At 40.0% G+C, this 21,747-nt stretch overlaps 2 protein-coding genes across 5 annotated transcripts in view; both read right to left on the bottom strand.

Moving 5' to 3' along the window:
* Positions 1–21,747, bottom strand: part of LOC105905983 (protocadherin beta-16-like) — a 218,609-nt gene that overhangs the window by 178,433 nt on the left and 18,429 nt on the right. The window contains exon 1 of one of the 2 annotated variants that reach the window (XM_031571865.2): positions 1,461–3,959. The exons of the other annotated variant lie outside the window; for it this stretch is intronic. Coding sequence (XP_031427725.1) covers positions 1,461–3,893 — 2,433 coding nt within the window. The 5' untranslated portion in view covers positions 3,894–3,959. Of the gene's footprint in view, positions 1–1,460; positions 3,960–21,747 lie in introns of those variants that run through there. 2 annotated transcript variants of the gene reach the window in all.
* Positions 6,792–20,728, bottom strand: LOC116221469 (protocadherin beta-16-like). Of its 3 annotated transcripts, none has more exons than XM_031571901.2 (3): positions 20,317–20,728; positions 17,380–19,257; positions 6,792–7,270 (listed from the first exon to the last, which is right to left on the bottom strand). In XM_031571901.2, exons 1-3 carry the CDS (start codon positions 20,441–20,443, stop codon positions 6,807–6,809), a joined length of 2,469 nt encoding a protein of 822 aa, XP_031427761.1. In that variant the 5' UTR covers positions 20,444–20,728; the 3' UTR covers positions 6,792–6,806. The 3 variants fall into 3 exon arrangements, with proteins under 3 accessions (XP_031427761.1, XP_031427760.1, XP_031427759.1); XM_031571900.1 differs by lacking the exon at positions 6,792–7,270 and adding an exon at positions 10,902–11,465 and having other exon boundaries at positions 17,363–19,257; positions 20,317–20,726; XM_031571899.2 differs by lacking the exon at positions 6,792–7,270 and adding an exon at positions 10,902–11,453 and having other exon boundaries at positions 17,351–19,257; positions 20,317–20,722.

Raw genomic sequence — 21,747 nt, 5'->3', positions numbered from 1 at the left:
ACACAACTAGATATCTACCCACATGCCCATTCTAGTGTGTGCATACACACACACATAACTTGGATTCATTGTATATAAATGCGTCCGACATTTTGTATTTAAACTGCGCTCAATCAGTCAAAAAGCGCTATGCACGTACATTCCATAGTGACCAAATCTATTTAACGCACCACCCATGAATTTCAACATGTATTGAAAATAAAACACGTACAAACTACGAATATATGAAACCTTATTTGAATGCCATAATATGGGTAAAGAAATGAAAACGCAAATGTGGGCCAAAGGAACAAAGTCACTACTGCTGTATTCAAACAACCTTCGCACTGATGACGAATGTATTAATTAAAATAAAAACAGACACGTTATGTAGATCTAAGTACACAGTTACTTCTACTACATCTATACTATTATATCCCCAAATGCATAGAGATATTCTTCACAAACAGCAAAAATGTAAACATTGTAGCTGATTTTTCTATGGAAATGTACTGTAGTCTAACAAAATCATGGAAATGTAGGATAAGACCATCAGAATCATGAAAATACGCAAGTCAATAATTATCTCTACATTTATTTACCAGAGTGGAGGACAGATCTATTGCCAATAAAGTCAGGATAGTCACTGTTGTCAACTGGGCTCTATTTCAGAGTTTTGTCAGAAGTTGTCACTGTATGAAGTAACAAATTTAAAGTCACTTGTAAGGGAGCCTGTGGTCATATAGGCATCATAGTTGTAAGTGCTGCGGAGAGTTCCAGTTCCATCAACCTCTGCATAATGATGAGGTAAATATGCACTGGGGATGGCAACTGCTCCATCAAACAACAGTCTGGGATTTCATCTCTGACAAATCCTCAGCGAAACAATCAGGATATGACAGCCATGTGTTCTGTCCAGTCAGCATCAACAGTGATCACTTTGGAGACCAGCGAGCCAGAAAGAGTATTAGGGACCATTTTATATTCTTTCACTAATGTCTGATATTAGGAAGAGTTTTGAAACATAAATGTTTTCTCTGAATAAGTAAATAAATAATCAATACGCTAAGGTACAACTGATACAATTTCTCCATACCCATTTAACCAACATCAACAAAGCTTATAACAACAAATCACTTATCAACCCGCTAACCAAAAGCATCTAAGGCAATATCTGTGGTACAGAAAGTCAGAGATCTGACAAAAATAATGAACAGTATACTTAGCATAGAAAAATCTGTGATAGACAGTTCGCATTCTGAAAATGCAAAGAATACCAGTCACAGGATAACCAACAGAATATACAATCAGCTCATTCTAATCAAGGGAAAGCAAGTTTGGAAATTCAGCAGTTGTTTGAATGTAATGGGAGGTGTTTGGAAGGACAGAAAAGTAAAAAATAATGCCTTATCCTAGGTTCATTAAACCAAAACCTGTAATTATGAAACATATTCCAACAAGTAAAGATTTAAATGATTTACCAGGGTGGAGCATTTTGATCCATTCTCAATGAAGTCAAGTGAAGTGAAGTTAAGACAGTCACTGTTGTCAACTGGGCTCCTCTTCAGAGTGGTGCCAGAAGGCAGTGGCAGTGTGTTGTCATTGTAGGATGTAACAAACTTGAAGTCACTCGTACGTGACCCTGTCGTCATATAGGCATCATAGTTGTAAGTACTACGGAGAGTTCCAGTTCCATCAACGTCTGCATAGTTGGGAGGCAAGTATGCACTGGGAATGGCTACTGCTCCATCAAACAACAGTCTGGGCTTTCTCCTATGACACAACCTGACAGCAATGATCAGGATGATGAAAGTGAGGAAAAAGGTAGAAACAGACACCAGAGCAATGATCAGATAAGATGTGAGTTTAGAATTGCTCTCCTCATAAGACATGTCTTTTAGTTCAGGAACTTCAGCCAAGTTATCAGAGATGAGTAAATATACAGCACAGGTTGTAGAAAGAGAGGGCTGTCCGTTATCTTTCACTGAGATCACAAGGTTCTGCTTCATGCTGTCAGATTCAGAAATGTCCCTCTGAGCCCTGATCTCTCCACTGTGGAGACCAATAGTGAAAAGTCCCGGATCAGTCGACTTCACGATCTGATATGACAGCCACGCATTCTGTCCAGAGTCAGCATCAACAGCGATCACTTTGGAGACCAGCGAGCCAGAAAGAGCAGCTTTAGGAACCATCTCAGTCATGAAGGAGTTTCCCTCTGGAGTAGGGTATAATATCTGAGGAGAGTTATCATTCTCATCTGTTATGAACACACTCACAGTCACGTTGCTGCTGAGTGGAGGAGAACCATTGTCTCTGGCTACAACCTGAACTTTGAAGCTTCTGAACTGCTCATAGTCAAAGGGCCTCACAGCATGGATCACCCCTGTGTCTCCATTAATGGATAAATATGAGGAGACCGGAACACCATTGACCTCACTGGGCAACAGAGAGTAGAACACTGTGCCATTCTGTCTCCAGTCTGGGTCTCTCGCAGTAACAGAACAGACAGAGGAGCCAGGCTTGTTATTCTCAGTCACATATGCGCCGTAGGACTGCTCCTCAAATACAGGTGGATTATCATTTATATCAGATACAGAGAGATGGATCATCTTAGAGGAAGACAGTGGCGGAGAGCCCTCATCAGTAGCTGTAATTGTTACATTATAATCACCTACAAGCTCACGGTCCAGTTCAGCTGTGGTAACCAGTGTGTAATAGTTTTTAATTGATGGATTTAATTTAAATGGAACATTCTGCTGAATAGAGCAGCGAATCTGTTTATTTCCCCCTGTATCTTTATCCTGAACATTAATAATCCCAATTTCAGTGCCTGGGGCTACATTTTCAGGGATGGGTGCATTAAGTGATTTAATAGATATCACAGGAGCATTGTCATTAACATCTGTGATTCCTATGTCAATTTTAGCATTGGAAGCCAGCCCTGCACCATCTTTTGCCTTAACCCATAATTCATACTCATATTTGTCCTCATAATCTATTGTTCCAATTACATTGATCTCTCCAGTCACTTCATCAATAGAAAACAGTCTGACTGCTTCATCAGATATGTGACTAAATTCATAGGTGACCTCTCCATTCGCCCCTTCATCTGCGTCTGTAGCTGTCACGATCACAACAACAGTACCCAGAGGAGAGTTTTCAGGTAGACTGATTTTGTAAATGGTTTCACTGAATACTGGAAGATTATCGTTTGCATCAAGGACAATAACACGTATGACTGCAGTACCAGATCTTTGTGGAGAACCTCCGTCACTAGAAGTGAGCAACAATGTCACCTCCTGCTGCTGTTCCCGATCAAGCTCTTTATCCAAAACTAATTCACTGTATTTTAGCCCATTTGAATTAGAATTCACAGCTAGGCTAAAATAATCGTTCTTCTCAAGGGAGTAGCTCTGTATTCCGTTTCGCCCCACATCTGAATCGTGCGCTTCATCCAAAGGGAAACGTGCGCCTTTAACGGCAGATTCCCTGATTTCCAGTTTGATCTCACTCTTTGGAAAACGAGGTGGGTTGTCATTGATATCCTCAATCTGCAGTGTAATCCGATGCAATTCCAAAGGGTTCTCCAAAACCAATTCGTAATTTAACGAGCATGAGGGCTTTGATCCGCAGAGCTTCTCGCGGTCTATTCTTTCTGCAGTAACCAATTCTCCTCCCTGAAGATCGCAAAAACGTTTGCCGTTTCCTTCCATGTCTATCCGAGCTTTGCGATCCGATAGTCCTTTAATACCGAGACCAAGATCCTTTGCTATGTTGCCAAACGCTGTCCCTTTCTTCATTTCCTCTGGTACGGAATAACTCAGATCGCCATTGCAAGTGCGTACAGACACAGCAATACATGCAATCAAGAACAACGCACGAAAATAAAAAATAACCTCGGATTTCTTCATCATGTTATCAAATAACAGTCTACCCGTAGTCTTACTGTTCAAAATAAACAAAGCGTATTTGCTTTAAGGAATTTAACGTTACTATAACAAAAGAAATGTCAGTATTTTTTTCTTAGTGTTGGACTGCCACACCATAGCTTCTGTTGTTTGCGTCGCGTTCATGGATAGCCTATAGAGTCTCTATTCTCTACTTTAATATTAAATCAGGGGGTGTAGATACGTTTTTAAAAGGCTAAAATGGGTAAATAGTGCCACTTGGAGTATTTTTGGCGTACTGCATACATTGTCAAAAGACGCCCTCAGAATGGCACTGTCGTCCTCATCGCGCAATCTCAAAGTATGACTGCTGTAAATAAACAAAACAGAAGATGGTAATGCTTCTGGTTTTTTCTACGTTTAGTTAATGCAATTGGGTATAATCTTCAACATAGTGGTATTTCAACCTCAATAACAAAGTTAGACTATACTTCCTGCAGCATGCATGGTCTTCCAGTCGGATGAACTATCGCATTACTACAATATTAAATGCATCACTATCATTAACGCATATTCAATTGCACACTTACAATCCCCTACTCATAACGCACCGAGAATGACTAACAAAAAGCAATGCAAACTTACTAAAAAAACTATTATTTGCATAGACAGTAATGGCATAAACAATATGGCATCACAACTATTTAATTTTGTTTCACAAACTTCTGATAGCCTGGGCTTTCTCCTATGACACAACCTCATGCTGTCAGATTCAGAAATGTCCCTCTAAGCCCTAATCTCTCCACTGTGGGGCACATGTGGGGCAAAGAAACAAAGTCGCTGTATTCCAATAATCGTTGCACTGATAACCAATATATGAATTACAATAAAAACAGAGAAGTTATTCAGATCTAAGAACGCTGTTAACTCCCACATTACATACGACTTTATCCACAAATTCATATTCTTCATGAGGTACCTTCACAAAAAGCAATTTATTTTCAAACTATTCAAGCAACACATACTTGAAATAACAACAACAGATGATAAAAACGTCAATTTAACTTGCGAAACGTAGGCGCTATCACTCCGAAACACAACTCCGAATTAAAAAAGAAAAAAACTCAGTTTTTGAACGCTCCCCTGCATCCCGAACACATACACACACACACACACACACACACACATCCACGACACCAGGCTTTTATATGGTGCACACGTTCTTTAGCAGTGTAAATCGTCACTGTCAAATATCTGCAGAATCAAATAAGCCAACAAACTACAGGTTTTGCCACTGGATAATGATTGGCGGCCTCGTCCACGCACGTGGTGCTGAAATAGCATAGGTAAAAATTACGCCGACTTGCTCCAAAAACCTTTGGCGATTTAAAAAGCGCTACATAGCAGAAGAGAGCGAAAACAAAGAAAGAATCATAAATAGCAGTGGCACCGCTGACTTGGGAGTGTAAACACACTAACAGAAATTAAAACCCAGACTGTAATAATAATGTATAGAGAGCCAACACACAACTAGATATCTACACACATGCCCATTCTAGTGTGTGCATACACACACAAATAACTTGGTTTCACTGTATATAAATGCGTCCGACATTTTGTATTTAAACACTGCGCTCAATCAGTCAAAAAGCACTATGCATGTACATTCCATAATGACCAAATCTATTTAACCCACCACCCATGAATTTCAACATGTATTGAAAATAAAACACGTACAAACTACGAATATATGAAACCTTATTTGAATGCCATAATATGGCTATGGAAATGGAAACGCAAATGTGGGCCAAAGGAACAAAGTCACTACTGCTCTATTCAAACAACCTTCGCACTGATGACGAATGTATTAATTAAAATAAAAACAGACACGTTATGTAGATCTAAGAACACAGTTACTTCTACTACATCTATACTATTATATCCCCAAATGCATAGAGATATTCTTCACAAACAGCAAAAATGTAAACATTGTAGCTGATATTTCTATGGAAATGCAATCCAACAAAATCATGGAAATGTAGTATAAGACCATCAGAATCATCAAAGATACGCAAGTCAATAATTATCTCTACATTTATTTACCAGAGTGGAGGACAGATCTATTGCCAATAAAGTCAGGATAGTCACTGTTGTCAACTGGGCTCTATTTCAGAGTTGTGTCAGAAGTTGTCACTGTATGAAGTAACAAATTTAAAGTCACTTGTAAGGGAGCCTGTGGTCATATAGGCATCATAGTTGTAAGTGCTGCGGAGAGTTCCAGTTCCATCAACCTCTGCATAATGATGAGGTAAATATGCACTGGGGATGGCAACTGCTCCATCAAACAACAGTCTGGGATTTCATCTCTGACAAATCCTCAGCGAAACAATCAGGATATGACAGCTATGTGTTCTGTCCAGTCAGCATCAACAGTGATCACTTTGGAGACCAGCGAGCCAGAAAGAGTATTAGGGACCATTTTATATTCTTTCACTAATGTCTGATATTAGGAAGAGTTTTGAAACATAAATGTTCTCTCTGAATAAGTAAATAAATAATCAATACGCTAAGGTACAACTGATACAATTTCTCCATACCCATTTAACCAACATCAACAAAGCTTATAACAACAAATCACTTATCAACCCGCTAACCAAAAGCATCTAAGGCAATATCTGTGGTACAGAAAGTCAGAGATCTGACAAAAATAATGAACAGTATACTTAGCATAGAAAAATCTGTGATAGACAGTTCGCATTCTGAAAATGCAAAGAATACCAGTCACAGGATAACCAACAGAATATACAATCAGCTCATTCTAATCAAGGGAAAGCAAGTTTGGAAATTCAGCAGTTGTTTGAATGTAATGGGAGGTGTTTGGAAGGACAGAAAAGTAAAAAATAATGCCTTATCCTAGGTTCATTAAACCAAAACCTGTAATTATGAAACATATTCCAACAAGTAAAGATTTAAATGATTTACCAGGGTGGAGCATTTTGATCCATTCTCAATGAAGTCAAGTGAAGTGAAGTTAAGACAGTCACTGTTGTCAACTGGGCTCCTCTTCAGAGTGGTGCCAGAAGGCAGCGTGTTGTCATTGTAGGATGTGACAAACTTGAAGTCACTCGTACGTGACCCTGTCGTCATATAGGCATCATAGTTGTAAGTACTACGGAGGGTTCCAGTTCCATCAACATCTGCATAGTTGGGAGGCAAGTATGCACTGGGAATGGCTACTGCTCCATCAAACAACAGTCTGGGCTTTCTCCTATGACACAACCTCACAGCAATGATCAGGATGATGAAAGTGAGGAAGAAGGTAGAAACGGAGACCAGAGCAATGATCAGATAAGATGTGAGTTTAGAATTGCTCTCCTCATAAGACATGTCTTTTAGTTCAGGAACTTCAGCCAAGTTATCAGAGATGAGTAAATATACGGCACAGGTTGTAGAGAGAGAGGGCTGTCCGTTATCTTTCACTGAGATCACAAGGTTCTGCTTCATGCTCTCAGATTCAGAAATGTCCCTCTGAGCCCTGATCTCTCCACTGTGGAGACCAATAGTGAAAAGTCCCGGATCAGTCGACTTCACGATCTGATATGACAGCCACGCGTTCTGTCCAGAGTCAGCATCAACAGCGATCACTTTGGAGACCAGCGAGCCAGAAAGAGCAGCTTTAGGAACCATCTCAGTCATGAAGGAGTTTCCTTCTGGAGTAGGGTATAATATCTGAGGAGAGTTATCATTCTCATCTGTTATGAACACACTCACAGTCACGTTGCTGCTGAGTGGAGGAGAACCATTGTCTCTGGCTACAACCTGAACTTTGAAGCTTCTGAACTGCTCATAGTCAAAGGGCCTCACAGCATGGATCACCCCTGTGTCTCCATTAATGGATAAATATGAGGAGACCGGAACACCATTGACCTCACTGGGCAACAGAGAGTAGAACACTGTGCCATTCTGTCTCCAGTCTGGGTCTCTCGCAGTAACAGAACAGACAGAGGAGCCAGGCTTGTTATTCTCAGTCACATATGCGCTGTAGGACTGCTCCTCAAATACAGGGGGGTTATCATTTACATCAGACACAGAGAGATGTATCGTTTTAGAGGAAGACAATGGCGGGGAGCCTTCATCAGTAGCTGTTATTGTTATGTTATAATCACCTACAAGCTCACGGTCCAGTTCAGCTGTAGTAACCAGTGTGTAATAGTTTTTAATAGATGGATTTAATTTGAATGGAACATTCTGCTGAATGGAGCAGCGGATCTGTTTATTTCCCCCTGTATCTTTATCCTGAACATTAATAATCCCAATTTCAGTGCCTGGGGCTACATTTTCAGGGATGGGTGCATTAAGTGATTTAATAGATATCACAGGTGCATTGTCATTAACATCTGTAACTTCTATGTCAATTTTAGCATTGGACGCCAGCCCTGCACCATCTTTTGCCTTAACCCACAATTCATACTCATATTTGTCCTCATAATCTATTGTTCCAATTACTTTGATCTCTCCAGTCACTTCATCAATAGAAAACAGTCTGACTGCTTCATCAGATATGTGACTAAATTCATAGGTGACCTCTCCATTCGCCCCTTCATCTGCGTCTGTAGCTGTCACGATCACAACAACAGTACCCAGAGGAGAGTTTTCAGGTAGACTGGCTTCGTAAATGGTTTCACTGAATACTGGAAGATTATCGTTTGCATCAAGGACAATAACACGTATGACTGCAGTACCAGATCTTTGTGGAGAGCCTCCGTCACTAGCAGTGAGCAACAATGTCACCTCCTGCTGCTGTTCACGATCAAGCTCTTTATCCAAAACTAATTCACTGTATTTTCGCCCATTCGAATGAGAATTCACAGCTAGGCTAAAATAATCGTTTTTCTCAAGGGAATAGCTCTGTACTCCGTTTCGCCCCACATCTGAATCGTGCGCGTCGTCCAAAGGGAAACGTGCGCCTTTATCGGCAGATTCCCGGATTTCCAGTTTGATTTCACTCTTCGGAAAACGAGGCGGATTGTCATTTATATCCTCAATCTGCAGTGTAATCCGATGCAATTCCAAAGGGTTCTCCAAAACCAATTCGTAATTTAATGTACATGATGGCTTTGTCCCGCAGAGCTTCTCGCGGTCTATTCTTTCTGCAGAAACCAATTCTCCTCCCTGAAGATCGCAAAAACGTTTGCCGTTTCCTTCCATGTCTATCCGAGCTTTGCGATCCGATAGTCCTTTAATACCGAGACCAAGATCCTTCGCTACATTGCCAAACACCGTCCCTTTCTTCATTTCCTCTGGCACAGGATAACTCAGATCGCCATTGCAAAGTCGTACAGATACAGCAATACATGCAATCAAGAACAACGCACGAAAATAAAAAATAACCTCGGATTTCTTCATCATATTATCACACAACAGTCTACCCGTAGTCTAACTGTTCAAAAGAAACAAAACGTATTTGCCAATGGAATTTAACGTTACTATAACAAAAAAATGGTCGGTATTTTTTTCTTAGCGTTGGACTGCCACACCATAGCTTCTGTCGTTTGCGTCGCCTTCATGGATAGAGTCTCTATTCTCTACTTTAATATTAAATCAGGGGGTGTAGATGCGTTTTTAAAAGGCTACAGTTAGTAAATAGTGCCACTCGGAGTATTTTTGGTGTACTGCATACATTGTCAAAAGACGCCCTCAGAATGACACTGTAGTCCTTGGCGTGCAATCTCAACACATGACTGCTGTAATTTCACATATAATTCATAAACAAAACACAAGATGGTGATGCTTATGTATTTTTCTATGTTACATTTTGCTTTGAAGGGCTGTTGTGCTTGGACCCTCTAAATGGAGAGGAAACTGATGCAGGAGACTGCGAGGTAAGTTGATCAGCCGGTGCAAAACTGTATCATAATCTCATCATGCAGTGTAGTTTCCCCTTAGGGCAGGTATAGGTGAAAGGGCATGAATCAATTCATTTATATCATTGTTAATAGGCACATGCATTATTAGTTAAAACTGTATCCCTCATACTGTGCAAGCACAGTATCACTGTGCCAAACTGTTTCAGTATTACTGCCACCCTGTCATGATCGTTCTAAAAAAACATAATTCCAGACTCTACCAAGTCAGCAAAATGGGATAAGATGCCATCTCACTACATAGACACCTTCTCTGAAATACTGACATAAACACACATAGAAATGAATCTAAAACCATTCCAATCCACCTGCTAGAAGCATGATATTGATCATTCACGAAAAAAAAATAAAAAAAATAAACTACTTTGATGAAGTTATGAAGGCAAATAGAAACAAACAGGTAGAAAATGACAGATCAACCGACTGGTAGATAGATCAAGAAATAGATGGATAGATAGATAGATAGATAGATAGATAGATAGATAGATAGATAGATAGATAGCCTAAATGGATAGACTCCATCTTCAACATATTAGTATGTCAACCTCAATAATAAAGTCAGATTATACTTCCTCCAACATGCATGGGCTTCCAGTCTGATGAACTATCACACGACCACCATATGAAATGCATCACTCTAATAAATGCGTATTCCACTACACACCAACAATCTCCTACTCACAATGCACAGAGAATGAGCCCCAAAAAAGAAATGCAAACTTGTGAAAGATCATGTCCTTGCATAGACAGTAATGTCAAAAGATGTCATCACTAAACCGTTTAGTATTCTTTCACTAACTTTGATATTATCTGAGGAGTCTTTTAGCATAAACAACGAAAAGGAACACTATACTCTCTGGTTTGCTGTGTATAATCAACAATGAATTCACCATACTATGCTGAGGTAAAATTCATAAGATTCATCCATGCCCATTTACACAACATAAACAAAGCTTATAAAAACACATCACATATCAACCAACTAACCAAATGTATCTAAGGCAATGTCTATTGAATGTCACAGATCAGACGGAAGTAATTCACATTATACTTAGCGTAAACAAATCTGTATTAGTCAGTTCACATTTCTGATCAAGGACAAACCAGTTTGGAAATTCAGCAGTTGCTAAAATGTAATGCAAAGTGTTTGAATGGACAAAAAAGCACAAATATTGCCTTGTCCTAAGTCCTTAGAAAGACACCACATCTTTATATTGAAACATACAATTATAAAAAAATATTCCAACAAGTAAAGATTTAATTTATTTACCAGAGTGGAGCATTTTGATCCATTCTCAATGAAGTCAAGTGAAGTGAAGTTAAGACAGTCACTGTTGTCAACTGGGCTCCTCTTCAGAGTGGTGCCAGAAGGCAGCGTGTTGTCATTGTAGGATGTAACAAACTTGAAGTCACTCGTACGTGACCCAGTCGTCATATAGGCGTCATAGTTGTAAGCGCTACGGAGAGTTCCAGTTCCATCAACATCTGCATAGTTGGGAGGTAAATATGCACTGGGAATGGCTACTGCTCCATCAAACAACAGTCTGGGCTTTCTTCTGTGGCAAACCCTTATGGCCACAATCAGAATGATAAAAGTGAGGAAAAAGGTAGAAACGGAGACCAGAGCAATGATCAGATAAGATGTGAGTTTAGAATTGCTCTCCTCATAAGACATGTCTTTCAGTTCAGGAACTTCAGCCAAGTTATCAGAGATGAGTAAATATACGGCACAGGTTGTAGAGAGAGAGGGCTGTCCGTTATCTTTCACTGAGATCACAAGGTTCTGCTTCATGCTGTCAGATTCAGAAATGTCCCTCTGAGCCCTGATCTCTCCACTGTGGAGACCAATGGTGAAAAGTCCCGGATCAGTCGACTTCACAATCTGATATGACAGCCACGCGTTCTGTCCAGAGTCAGCATCAACAGCGATCACTTTAGAGACCAGCGAGCCAGAAATAGTAGCTTTAGGAACCATCTCAGTCATGAAGGAGTTTCCTTCTGGAGTAGGGTATAATATCTGAGGAGAGTTATCATTCTCATCTGTTATGAACACACTCACAGTCACGTTGCTGCTGAGTGGAGGAGAACCATTGTCTCTGGCTACAACCTGAACTTTGAAGCTTCTGAACTGCTCATAGTCAAAGGGCCTCACAGCATGGATCACCCCTGTGTCTCCATTAATGGATAGATATGAGGAGACCGGAACACCATTGACCTCACTGGGCAACAGAGAGTAGAACACTGTGCCATTCTGTCTCCAGTCTGGGTCTCTCGCAGTAACAGAACAGACAGAGGAGCCAGGCTTGTTATTCTCAGTCACATATGCGCTGTATGACTGCTCTCCAAATACAGGTGGATTATCATTTACATCTGATACAGAAAGATGGATCATCTTAGAGGAAGACAATGGTGGAGACCCTTCATCAGTAGCTGTTATTGTTACGTTATAATCACCTAAAAGTTCACGGTCCAATTCAGCTGTAGTAACCAGTGTGTAGTAGTTTTTAATAGATGGATTTAATTTAAAAGGAACATTCTGCTGAATGGAGCAACGAATCTGTCTGTTTCCTCCTTTATCTTTATCCTGAACATTAATAATCCCTACTTCAGTTCCAAGGGCTGCATTTTCAGGGATGGGTGCATTAAGTGATTTAATAGATATCACAGGAGCATTGTCATTAATATCTGTGATCTCTATATCAACTTTGGCATTAGATGCCAACCCTGCACTATCTTTAGCCTGAACCCATAATTCATACTCGTACCTGTCCTCATAGTCTATTGTCCCAATCACTTTTATATCCCCAGTTACTTTATCAATAAAGAAAAGTCTGAGCGCGTTATCAGATATGTGACTAAATTCATAGGTGACCTCTCCATTCGCTCCTTCATCTGCGTCTGTGGCAGTCACGGTCACAACAACAGTTCCCAAAGGAGAATTTTCAGGTAGACTAACTTTGTAAATGGTTTCACTGAATACTGGAAGATTATCGTTTGCATCAAGGACAATAACACGTATGACTGCAGTACCAGATCTTTGTGGAGAGCCTCCGTCACTAGCAGTGAGCAACAATGTCACCTCCTCCTCCTGTTCCCGATCCAGCTCTTTATCCAAAACTAATTCACTGTATTTACGTCCATTTGAATGAGAATTCACAGATAGGCTAAAATAATCGTTCTTCTCCAGGGAATAGGTCTGTATCCCGTTTCTCCCCACGTCGGAATCGTGCGCTTCGTCCAAACGGAAACGTGCGCCTTTATCGGCAGATTCCCCGATTTCCAGTTTTATTTCACTGTTCGGAAAGCGAGGTGGGTTGTCATTTACATCCTCAATCTGTAGTGTGATCTGGTGCAATTCCAAAGGGTTCTCCAAAACGAACTCGTAATTTAGCGAGCATAATGGCTTTGATCCGCAGAGCTCCTCGCGGTCTATTCTTTCTGCAATAACCAATTCTCCTCCCTGAAGATCAAAAAAACGTTTGCCATTTCCTTCCATGTCTATTCGAGCCTTACGATCCGACAGTCCCTTAACACTGAGACCAAGATCCTTTGCCATATTGCCAAACACCGTCCCTTTCTTTATTTCCTCTGGCACGGAATAGTTGATATCGCCATTACAAGTGCACACAAACACAGCAATGAACGCAGTCCAGAACCCAACATGAAAATGTAAAATTCCCTTGGATTTCTTCATCGTGTTATCACAAAACAAACGGTTTATGGCACTCCAGTAGAACACCAAACAAGACGTGATTCACAAATGATTGCTACGTTACATATAAAATAAAAAATATATCCTTTAGTGTTAGACTACCATATCAAAGCTTTTCATCGTGTGCGTCTTGTTCGTGGATAGTCTAAAGTCCCTATTATAATATTAAATCAAGGGGTGTGGACGCGTTGGTAAATGGCTAAAATTGATAAATAGCGCCACTCAGAGTATGTTTTGGCACACTGCATACTAAAAGCCTTTAGAATGACACTGTAGTCCTGGCTGTACAATCTATAGCCAACAACTGATGTAATTATACGTCTATTTTAATCAAACCGAGATAAAACACAAAATTATTCTGAATAGTAAGGCTACTGTTTTAGGTCAAGTTAATAAATACAATTCTGATTCTGATTCTGATGGGTGTGCTAGTTTTGAAGGGTTGTGGTGGCATCCTCTAACCTCAACTGTCTTAAATTGATAAGAATCCTCTGTAGCAGACTGTGATGTCTGTATTACATTATTTAGTCATATCATTGGTACATATCTATCCACATCCATTATTAACGAAATATGAATCACTCATGGTGTGCAAACATATTATCCTATTACTGTTCCAAACTGTTTTAGCATTAGTGGCAATCATTCACAAACTTCTCAAAAACTTATTTTGAGATTCTACACAATTAGGAAAAAATGGATTAGGATGTAATCCCTGAATATTGATCAGACCTGCTGTCTGAAATATTAACATGGGGCCACTTGTAAGCACATGCCACAACCAATCTAAACCTCAAACACTTAGAGCCATCAGTTAAAAGTAAAGATATGGACCATTCACAAAAAGAGAGTAACTGCCACTGCATTGATCGGGTCATCAAGGTACAGTATATAGAAACTGACAGACAGAAAATTGGATATTAACCACAATAGTGATGTTGGACTTCTTCAAACATGTTGTAGGTGCCATATGCCTATTTAATGATTTTGGGATAAAGGCCTGAAGTCATGATTGTTGATGAATCAGTTTTAAGTTCATGATTTGATAATTGTTATTAACATTATTGATAGAACAATTACTATTTTGTGTTAATTAATTTCATGATTTACCTCCATTGATAAATAGATTTGAATGATTGATAATATAGGTGCCTGTATCTTTAAGCGCATTGTTTTGGGTTAACTGCGCTGCCGTAGCTGGGCAGTAAATGATCTGTGGATGGCACGAGAAGTGAGGAGTCTCACGGTTTTCTGACCGTGTCAACGTGTCAACATGTCAACGTGTCAACGTGTTAAGATGTGTACAACTGTGAGTGTCAGTCAGGGATACAAGTGGATTATTTCATGTTTGTTAATGTCTAAGTTAAAAATAAATCTTCAAAATCATCTCCGCAGGAAGACACTTTTTTGGATCACAGAACACGCGTCAGCCATAGGCTCCATTCAGAAAATGAGAAGAGTTTTACTGGAAAACCCTACACATGTCTTTCTGTCTAATGAACTATCCACAATTTTAAACATATCATTATTATGCCTATTCCACTGCACACCAACAACCTTCTAATCATAATGCATGGGAATTAAGTCACTAAAAAAGAACAAAACTATGTTTTACTGAATTTACAGTGACAAAGTATTTGCAAACATATACTATAACTGACAATATAGGGCATCGTACAACCATTTCATATTCTTCCTCTGACTATCTCAGGAGGCTTCTAGCTTGAATGTTCTCTCTGATAAGAAGTTCATGAAAACTGAAAAACAACACTATAGTCTCTGTTGCTAGTTTAAATCAACAATTAACTCGGCATAATACACTGAGGTAGAACTGATAGACTCACCCATGCCAATTTAATGATTATCAACAAAGCCTATGATAACACATCACAAATTAACCCACTAACTAAAAGTATCTAAATGTGATGGATTTGGTATTGAAGGTCAGAGCAGACAAAGCAGAGAGAAGAAGTTGCCAGTGGACTCAGGATTTAAAAATGAGTGAGCATTGAGTGACTATTTCTAAAGCAGAAAATCTGAAGAGGGTGAATATAACACACAAGACACACCATGGAATATAGTATTACATAATTTTTGGAAATGTTTTGAAATGAAGCAGTTATATGGAAGTAAAGTGACCTTTTTGGAAAGACAGATAACTAGAAATATTGCAATCTCCAAGGCGCTAACAAAGTGACCTGTAATTATAAAACAAGTCTGAACAAAATTCATTTATGAATTCATTTTAAATAATTTACCAGAGTGGAGAATTTTGATCCATTCTCAGTGAACTCAAGTGAAGTGAAGTTAAGACAGTCACTGTTGTCAACTGGGCTCCTCTTCAGAGTGGTGCCAGAAGGCAGCGTGTTGTCATTGTAGGATGTAACAAACTTGAAGTCACTCGTACGTGACCCTGTGGTCATATAGGCGTCATAGTTGTAAGTACTACGGAGAGTTCCAGTTCCATCAACATCTGCATAGTTGGGAGGTAAATATGCACTGGGAATGGCTACTGCTCCATCAAACAACAGTCTGGGCTTTCTCCTATGACACAACCTCACAGCAATAATCAGGATGATGAAAGTGAGGAAGAAGGTGGAAACAGACACCAGGGCAATGATCAGATAAGATGTCAGTTTAGAATTCAGACCCTCCAGGAAGTTGCGATGTTGCGATCGCACCAATTCACGCGAATTCAACGATTCCCCGCGAATTCAGTGCGACGTTGCAATTTTAACACATCACCGCAACTTTCCCGCAAATTTGACAAATTATTGTCGTCTCCCACAACTTTCTCCCTTCCGCTACACCAAGGGCAGAAATTCTGCCCTGTGGACACGGTGCAGAGACTAGCAGAGTTCTAATCCGTTGTAAACAATGAGAATGGCTACACCAGACATGGATATTGAACACAGCCCATGTCCACACTGAAGATTCCGAAATAGATCTGGCTTCAATTTTTTATAATTTTCCGCAAGGTGTGCGTGGCCCTTTTTACATAGAGTCTAAAAGAATGGATTACTTAAAATTGGACGACTTTAAATTAATATATTAAAATTGAACAACATAAACACCTGTACGGATAAAATAAATCAACAAGGATAGCAAAACAGATTGATAAGCATAGAATGAGAACGGCAGAAACGCAGGCAGGACGTCAGGTGACGAAACAGATCAAAGGGACGCAGGCTGGTTTTTTTTCGTTTTATGTGAAGGCTGAGATATTCATAACATTTTATTCAGTCTTACTTGTGGTCCTTTTGTAATACCAACAGGTGCACTTCGTTGTGGATAAGTAAATCCTATGTACTGTTCCCCCTACGTGTTTAGCATAACATAGCATAACTAGCTATGTTTCTAGATAACTGTCTAACAGCTGTTGCCATTCCCACGAGACGAACATTTGAATGATGTCAAAGTAAAAGTCTGTTACTATACTGTGTTCATTTCAATAACAACAATTCAAGCAATATACATTTTCTGACCTAAATAAGCAGAGGGCAGAACAGCCTATTATGCTACATTTTTGTAGTCCTGGTAATCTTTAGTTTGGCATGTTGGTAAGGTTATTTAGAGGACCATTTCTCAATGTTTTTTTTTTTAAAGAATGTTTCTTTATTAATTCTTTATTTTTCAACAAATAACTCAATTATAATTACAAAGAGGGAAATTCGAAACTTTTATTGCAACTTTCACTTGCTCCCGCAATTTCATCGCAACAAACACCTAAAAAACACCGCAACTTTCACCGCAACTTGTTGGAAAAGCCCCCGCGAAATCAGTAATTTTAGGCCGCAACTATCACAAAAAAGGCCCGCGAAATCCTGGGGGGACTGAGAATTGCTCTCCTCATAAGACATGTCTTTCAGTTCAGGAACTTCAGCCAAGTTATCAGAGATGAGTAAATATACGGCACAGGTTGTAGAGAGAGAGGGCTGTCCGTTATCTTTCACTGAGATCACAAGGTTCTGCTTCATGCTGTCAGATTCAGAAATGTCCCTCTGAGCCCTGATCTCTCCACTGTGGAGACCAATAGTGAAAAGTCCCGGATCAGCCGACTTGACGATCTGATATGACAGCCACGAGTTCTGTCCAGAGTCAGCATCAACAGCGATCACTTTGGAGACCAGCGAGCCAGAAAGAGCAGCTTTAGGAACCATTTCAGTCATGAAGGAGTTTCCTTCTGGAGTAGGGTATAATATCTGAGGAGAGTTATCATTCTCATCTGTTAGGAACACACTCACAGTCACGTTGCTGCTGAGTGGAGGAGAACCATTGTCTCTGGCTACAACCTGAACTTTGAAGCTTCTGAACTGCTCATAGTCAAAGGGCCTCACAGCATGGATCACCCCTGTGTCTCCATTAATGGATAAATATGAGGAGACCGGAACACCATTGACCTCACTGGGCAACAGAGAGTAGAACACTGTGCCATTCTGTCTCCAGTCTGGGTCTCTCGCAGTAACAGAACAGACAGAGGAGCCAGGCTTGTTATTCTCAGTCACATATGCGCTGTAGGACTGCTCCTCAAATACAGGGGGGTTGTCATTTACATCAGACACAGAGAGATGTATCGTTTTAGAGGAAGACAATGGCGGGGAGCCTTCATCAGTAGCTGTTATTGTTATGTTATAATCACCTACAAGCTCACGGTCCAGTTCAGCTGTAGTAACCAGCGTGTAGTAGTTTTTAATAGATGGATTTAATTTGAATGGAACATTCTGCTGAATGGAGCAGCGAACCTGTCTGTTTCCCCCAGTATCTTTATCCTGGACATTAATAATCCCTACTTCAGTGCCTGGTCCTACATTTTCAGGAATTGGTGCGTTAAGTGATTTAATAGATATCACAGGAGCATTGTCATTAACATCTGTGATCTCTATATCAACTTTGGCATTAGATGCCAACCCTGCCCCATCTTTGGCCAGAACCCTTAATTCATACTCATATTTGTCCTCATAGTCTATAGGTCCAATTACTTTGATCTCTCCAGTTACTTCATCAATAGAAAACAGTCTGAGCGCTTTATCAGATATGTGACTAAATTCATAGGTGACCTCTCCATTCGCTCCTTCATCTGCGTCTGTAGCAGTAACGGTCACAACAACAGTTCCCAAAGGAGAGTTTTCGGGTAGACTAACTTTGTAAATGCTTTCACTGAATACTGGAAGATTATCGTTGGCGTCAAGGACAATGACACGTATCACTGCAGTACCAGACCTTTGTGGAGAACCTCCGTCACTGGCTGTAAGCAATAATGTCACCTCTTGCTCCTGCTCACGATCAAGCTCTTTATCCAATACTAATTCACTGTATTTTCTTCCGTCCGAATTAGAATTCACAGCTAGGGTAAAATATTCGTTCTTCTCCAGAGAATAGCTTTGAATTCCGTTTTGCCCAACGTCGGAATCGTGCGCCTCATTTAAAGGGAAACGTGCGCCTTTATCGGCAGATTCCCCGATTTCGAGTTTGATCTCGCTTTTCGGAAAACGAGGTGGGTTGTCGTTTATATCCTCAATCTGCAGTGTAATCCGATGTGATTCCAAAGGGTTCTCCAAAACCAATTCATAGTTTAACGAGCATGACGGCTTTGACCCGCAGAGCTCCTCGCGGTCTATTCTTTCTGCAGTAACCAATTCTCCTCCCTGAAGATCGCAAAAACGTTTGCCGTTTCCTTCCATGTCTATTCGAGCCTTACGATCCGATAGTCCTTTAACACTGAGACCAAGATATTTTGCTACGTTGCCGAACATTGGGCCTCATTCTCGAACGCAGTTAAGAAGAATTTAAGAGGAATTTAAGAGGAATTTCTTCTGAATTGGATTTAGGACAACATTTGGCATTGATGAAAGTTTTCTCATCTGGGATTTGCTCTGAACTTCAGAAGACTTTCCGAACTCGAAATAGCAGTCGTAACTCGGCCTGAGTTTTCTCAAATGCGATTCCTTAAAAAACCACAAGATGGCCCCGTGGACCATCTTGTGGTTTTTTGAGGAATCACATTTAAGAAAACTCTCCGTGTTAATGAATGTGTGAGAAATCATTGGTGATTGCGTTCACATCAACTCTACAGATCCTCTACCCAACTCTTCAGAGAGCACCTCCCTTCCTAACTGGCACTTCGACTAGTGCTTAACTTGCACTTATAGCAGTTACATTCCTGCACTTCGTTTTTCTTTCCTATTTCGTTTTTCTATTTCTTATGTAAAGTAGTATTTATTGTTACACTAGGTCTCTATTGCTCGTAGCTTGACTGTTCTATCCCTTGTACGTCGCTTTGGACAAAAGTGTCTGCTAAATGACTAAATGTAATGTACACGAACACTGCAAATGTAAGTGAATAAATAAATAAGCACTAAACTCAATCACGTTGATATAGCTATAGTGGAATAGAATGGACACATCTACATCCTGCAACAGTCCATCTCTGCACCGTTCAAGTCATAGACATATATAGTTGCAGTTAGATATGCGTTTACTCGACGGTGATCGCTTTCCGCTTTGACATGACTCGTTTACGAGTTGCTTTCGTGTAGATTCGGTCGATTCCGACTGCACACGTCACTACGGTTGCGTGCCCTTATAAGGAGCTGGCAGGGCGTGTATGTATGCAAATTCAGGAGCACGAGAACGCGCTTTCAATTTAAGAAAACTCTTCCGGGGGATCACAGCCCAGAAAACTTCTGCTGCGTATGACCACATTTTCAAGCGTGCATGAATTTGGCGGATGTCTTTTGCTTACGTTGTTTTTCCGAAGCCCGTAAGAAACATTTCAGAAGAAACTTCAGAAAATGTTCGAGAATGAGGGCCATTGTCCCTTTCTTCATTTCTTCTGGCACGGAATAACTCAGATCGCCATTGCAAGTGCGTACAGACATAGCAATACATGCAATCAAGAACAACGCACGAAAATAAAAAATAACCTCGGATTTCTTCATCATGTTATCACACAACAGTTTACCCGTAGTCTTACTGTTCAAAACAAATAATTGCCAATGGAATTTAACGTTACATTTAATATAACAAATATCGGTATTTTTTTCTTAGTGTTGGACTGCCACACCATAGCTTCTGTCGTTTGCGTCGCGTTCATGGATAGCCTATAGAGTCTCTATTCTCTACTTTAATATTAAATCAGGGGGTGTAGATACGTTTTTAAAAGGCTAAAATTGGTAAATAGTGCCCCTCGGAGTATTTTTGGTGTACTGCATACATTGTCAAAAGACGCCCTCAGAATGGCACTGTCGTCCTCATCGCGCAATCTCAAAGTATGAGTGCTGTAATTACACGTTTCATTCATAAACAAAACAGAAGATGGTAATGCTTCAGTTTTTTTCTACGTTTAGTTAATGCAATTGGGTATAATCTTCAACATAGTGGTATGTCAACCTCAATGACAAAGTTAGACTATACTTCCTGCAGCATGCATGGTCTTCCAGTCTGATGAACTATCGCATTACTACAATATTAAATGCATCACTATCATTAACGCATATTCAATTGCAAACTAACAATCTCCTACTCATAATGCACCGAGATTGACTCCCAAAAAGCAATGCAAACTTACTAACAAAACTATTATTTGCATAGACAGTAACTGTCAAAATATGGCATCACAACTATTTAATATGGTTTAACAGACTTCTGATAGCCTGGGCTTTCTCCTATGACACAACCTCACAGCAATGATCAGGATGATGAAAGTGAGGAAGAAGGTAGAAACAGAGACCAGAGCCATGATCAGATAAGATGTCAGTTTAGAATTGTTCTCCTCATAAGACATGTCTTTCAGTTCAGGAACTTCAGCCAATTTATCAGAGATGAGTAAATATTCGGCACAGGTTGTAGAGAGAGAGAGGACTGTCTGTTATCTTTCACTGAGATCACAAGATTCTGCCTCATGCTGTCAGATTCAGAAATGTCCCTCTGAGCCCTAATCTCTCCACTGTGGGGCACATGTGGGGCAAAGAAACAAAGTCGCTACTGCTGTATAGAAATAATAGTCGCACTGATAACCAATATATTAATTACAATGAAAACAGAGAAGTTATTCAGATCTAAGAACGCTGTTAACTCCCCCATTACATACGACTTTATCCACAAATTCACATTCTTCATGAGGCACCTTCACAAAAAGCAATTTATTTTCAAAATATTCAAGCATCACATACTTGAAATAACAACAACAGAAGATAAAAACGTCAATTTAACTCCGAAACACAACTCCGAATAATAAAAAAAAAAC

The sequence above is a fragment of the Clupea harengus genome, chromosome 8, assembly GCF_900700415.2.
Source record: "Clupea harengus chromosome 8, Ch_v2.0.2, whole genome shotgun sequence".
NCBI classification, from domain to species: domain Eukaryota; kingdom Metazoa; phylum Chordata; class Actinopteri; order Clupeiformes; family Clupeidae; genus Clupea; species Clupea harengus.
Note: the sequence above shows the minus strand (reverse complement) of the source record. Positions and strands in the feature narration are given on the sequence as shown.

Excerpts from the sequence above, each read along its gene's own strand:
- LOC116221469 (XM_031571900.1), bottom strand. The coding sequence starts at position 20,443 with ATGATGAAGAAATCCGAGGTTATTTTTTATTTTCGTGCGTTGTTCTTG. Across the intron at positions 19,258-20,316 it reads AGAAGAAATGAAGAAAGGGA|CAATGTTCGGCAACGTAGCA; the intron begins CAATGGCCCTCA and ends GAGAATGAGGCC. Across the intron at positions 11,466-17,362 it reads AAGTTCCTGAACTGAAAGAC|ATGTCTTATGAGGAGAGCAA; the intron begins ATGTCTTATGAG and ends GAACTGAAAGAC.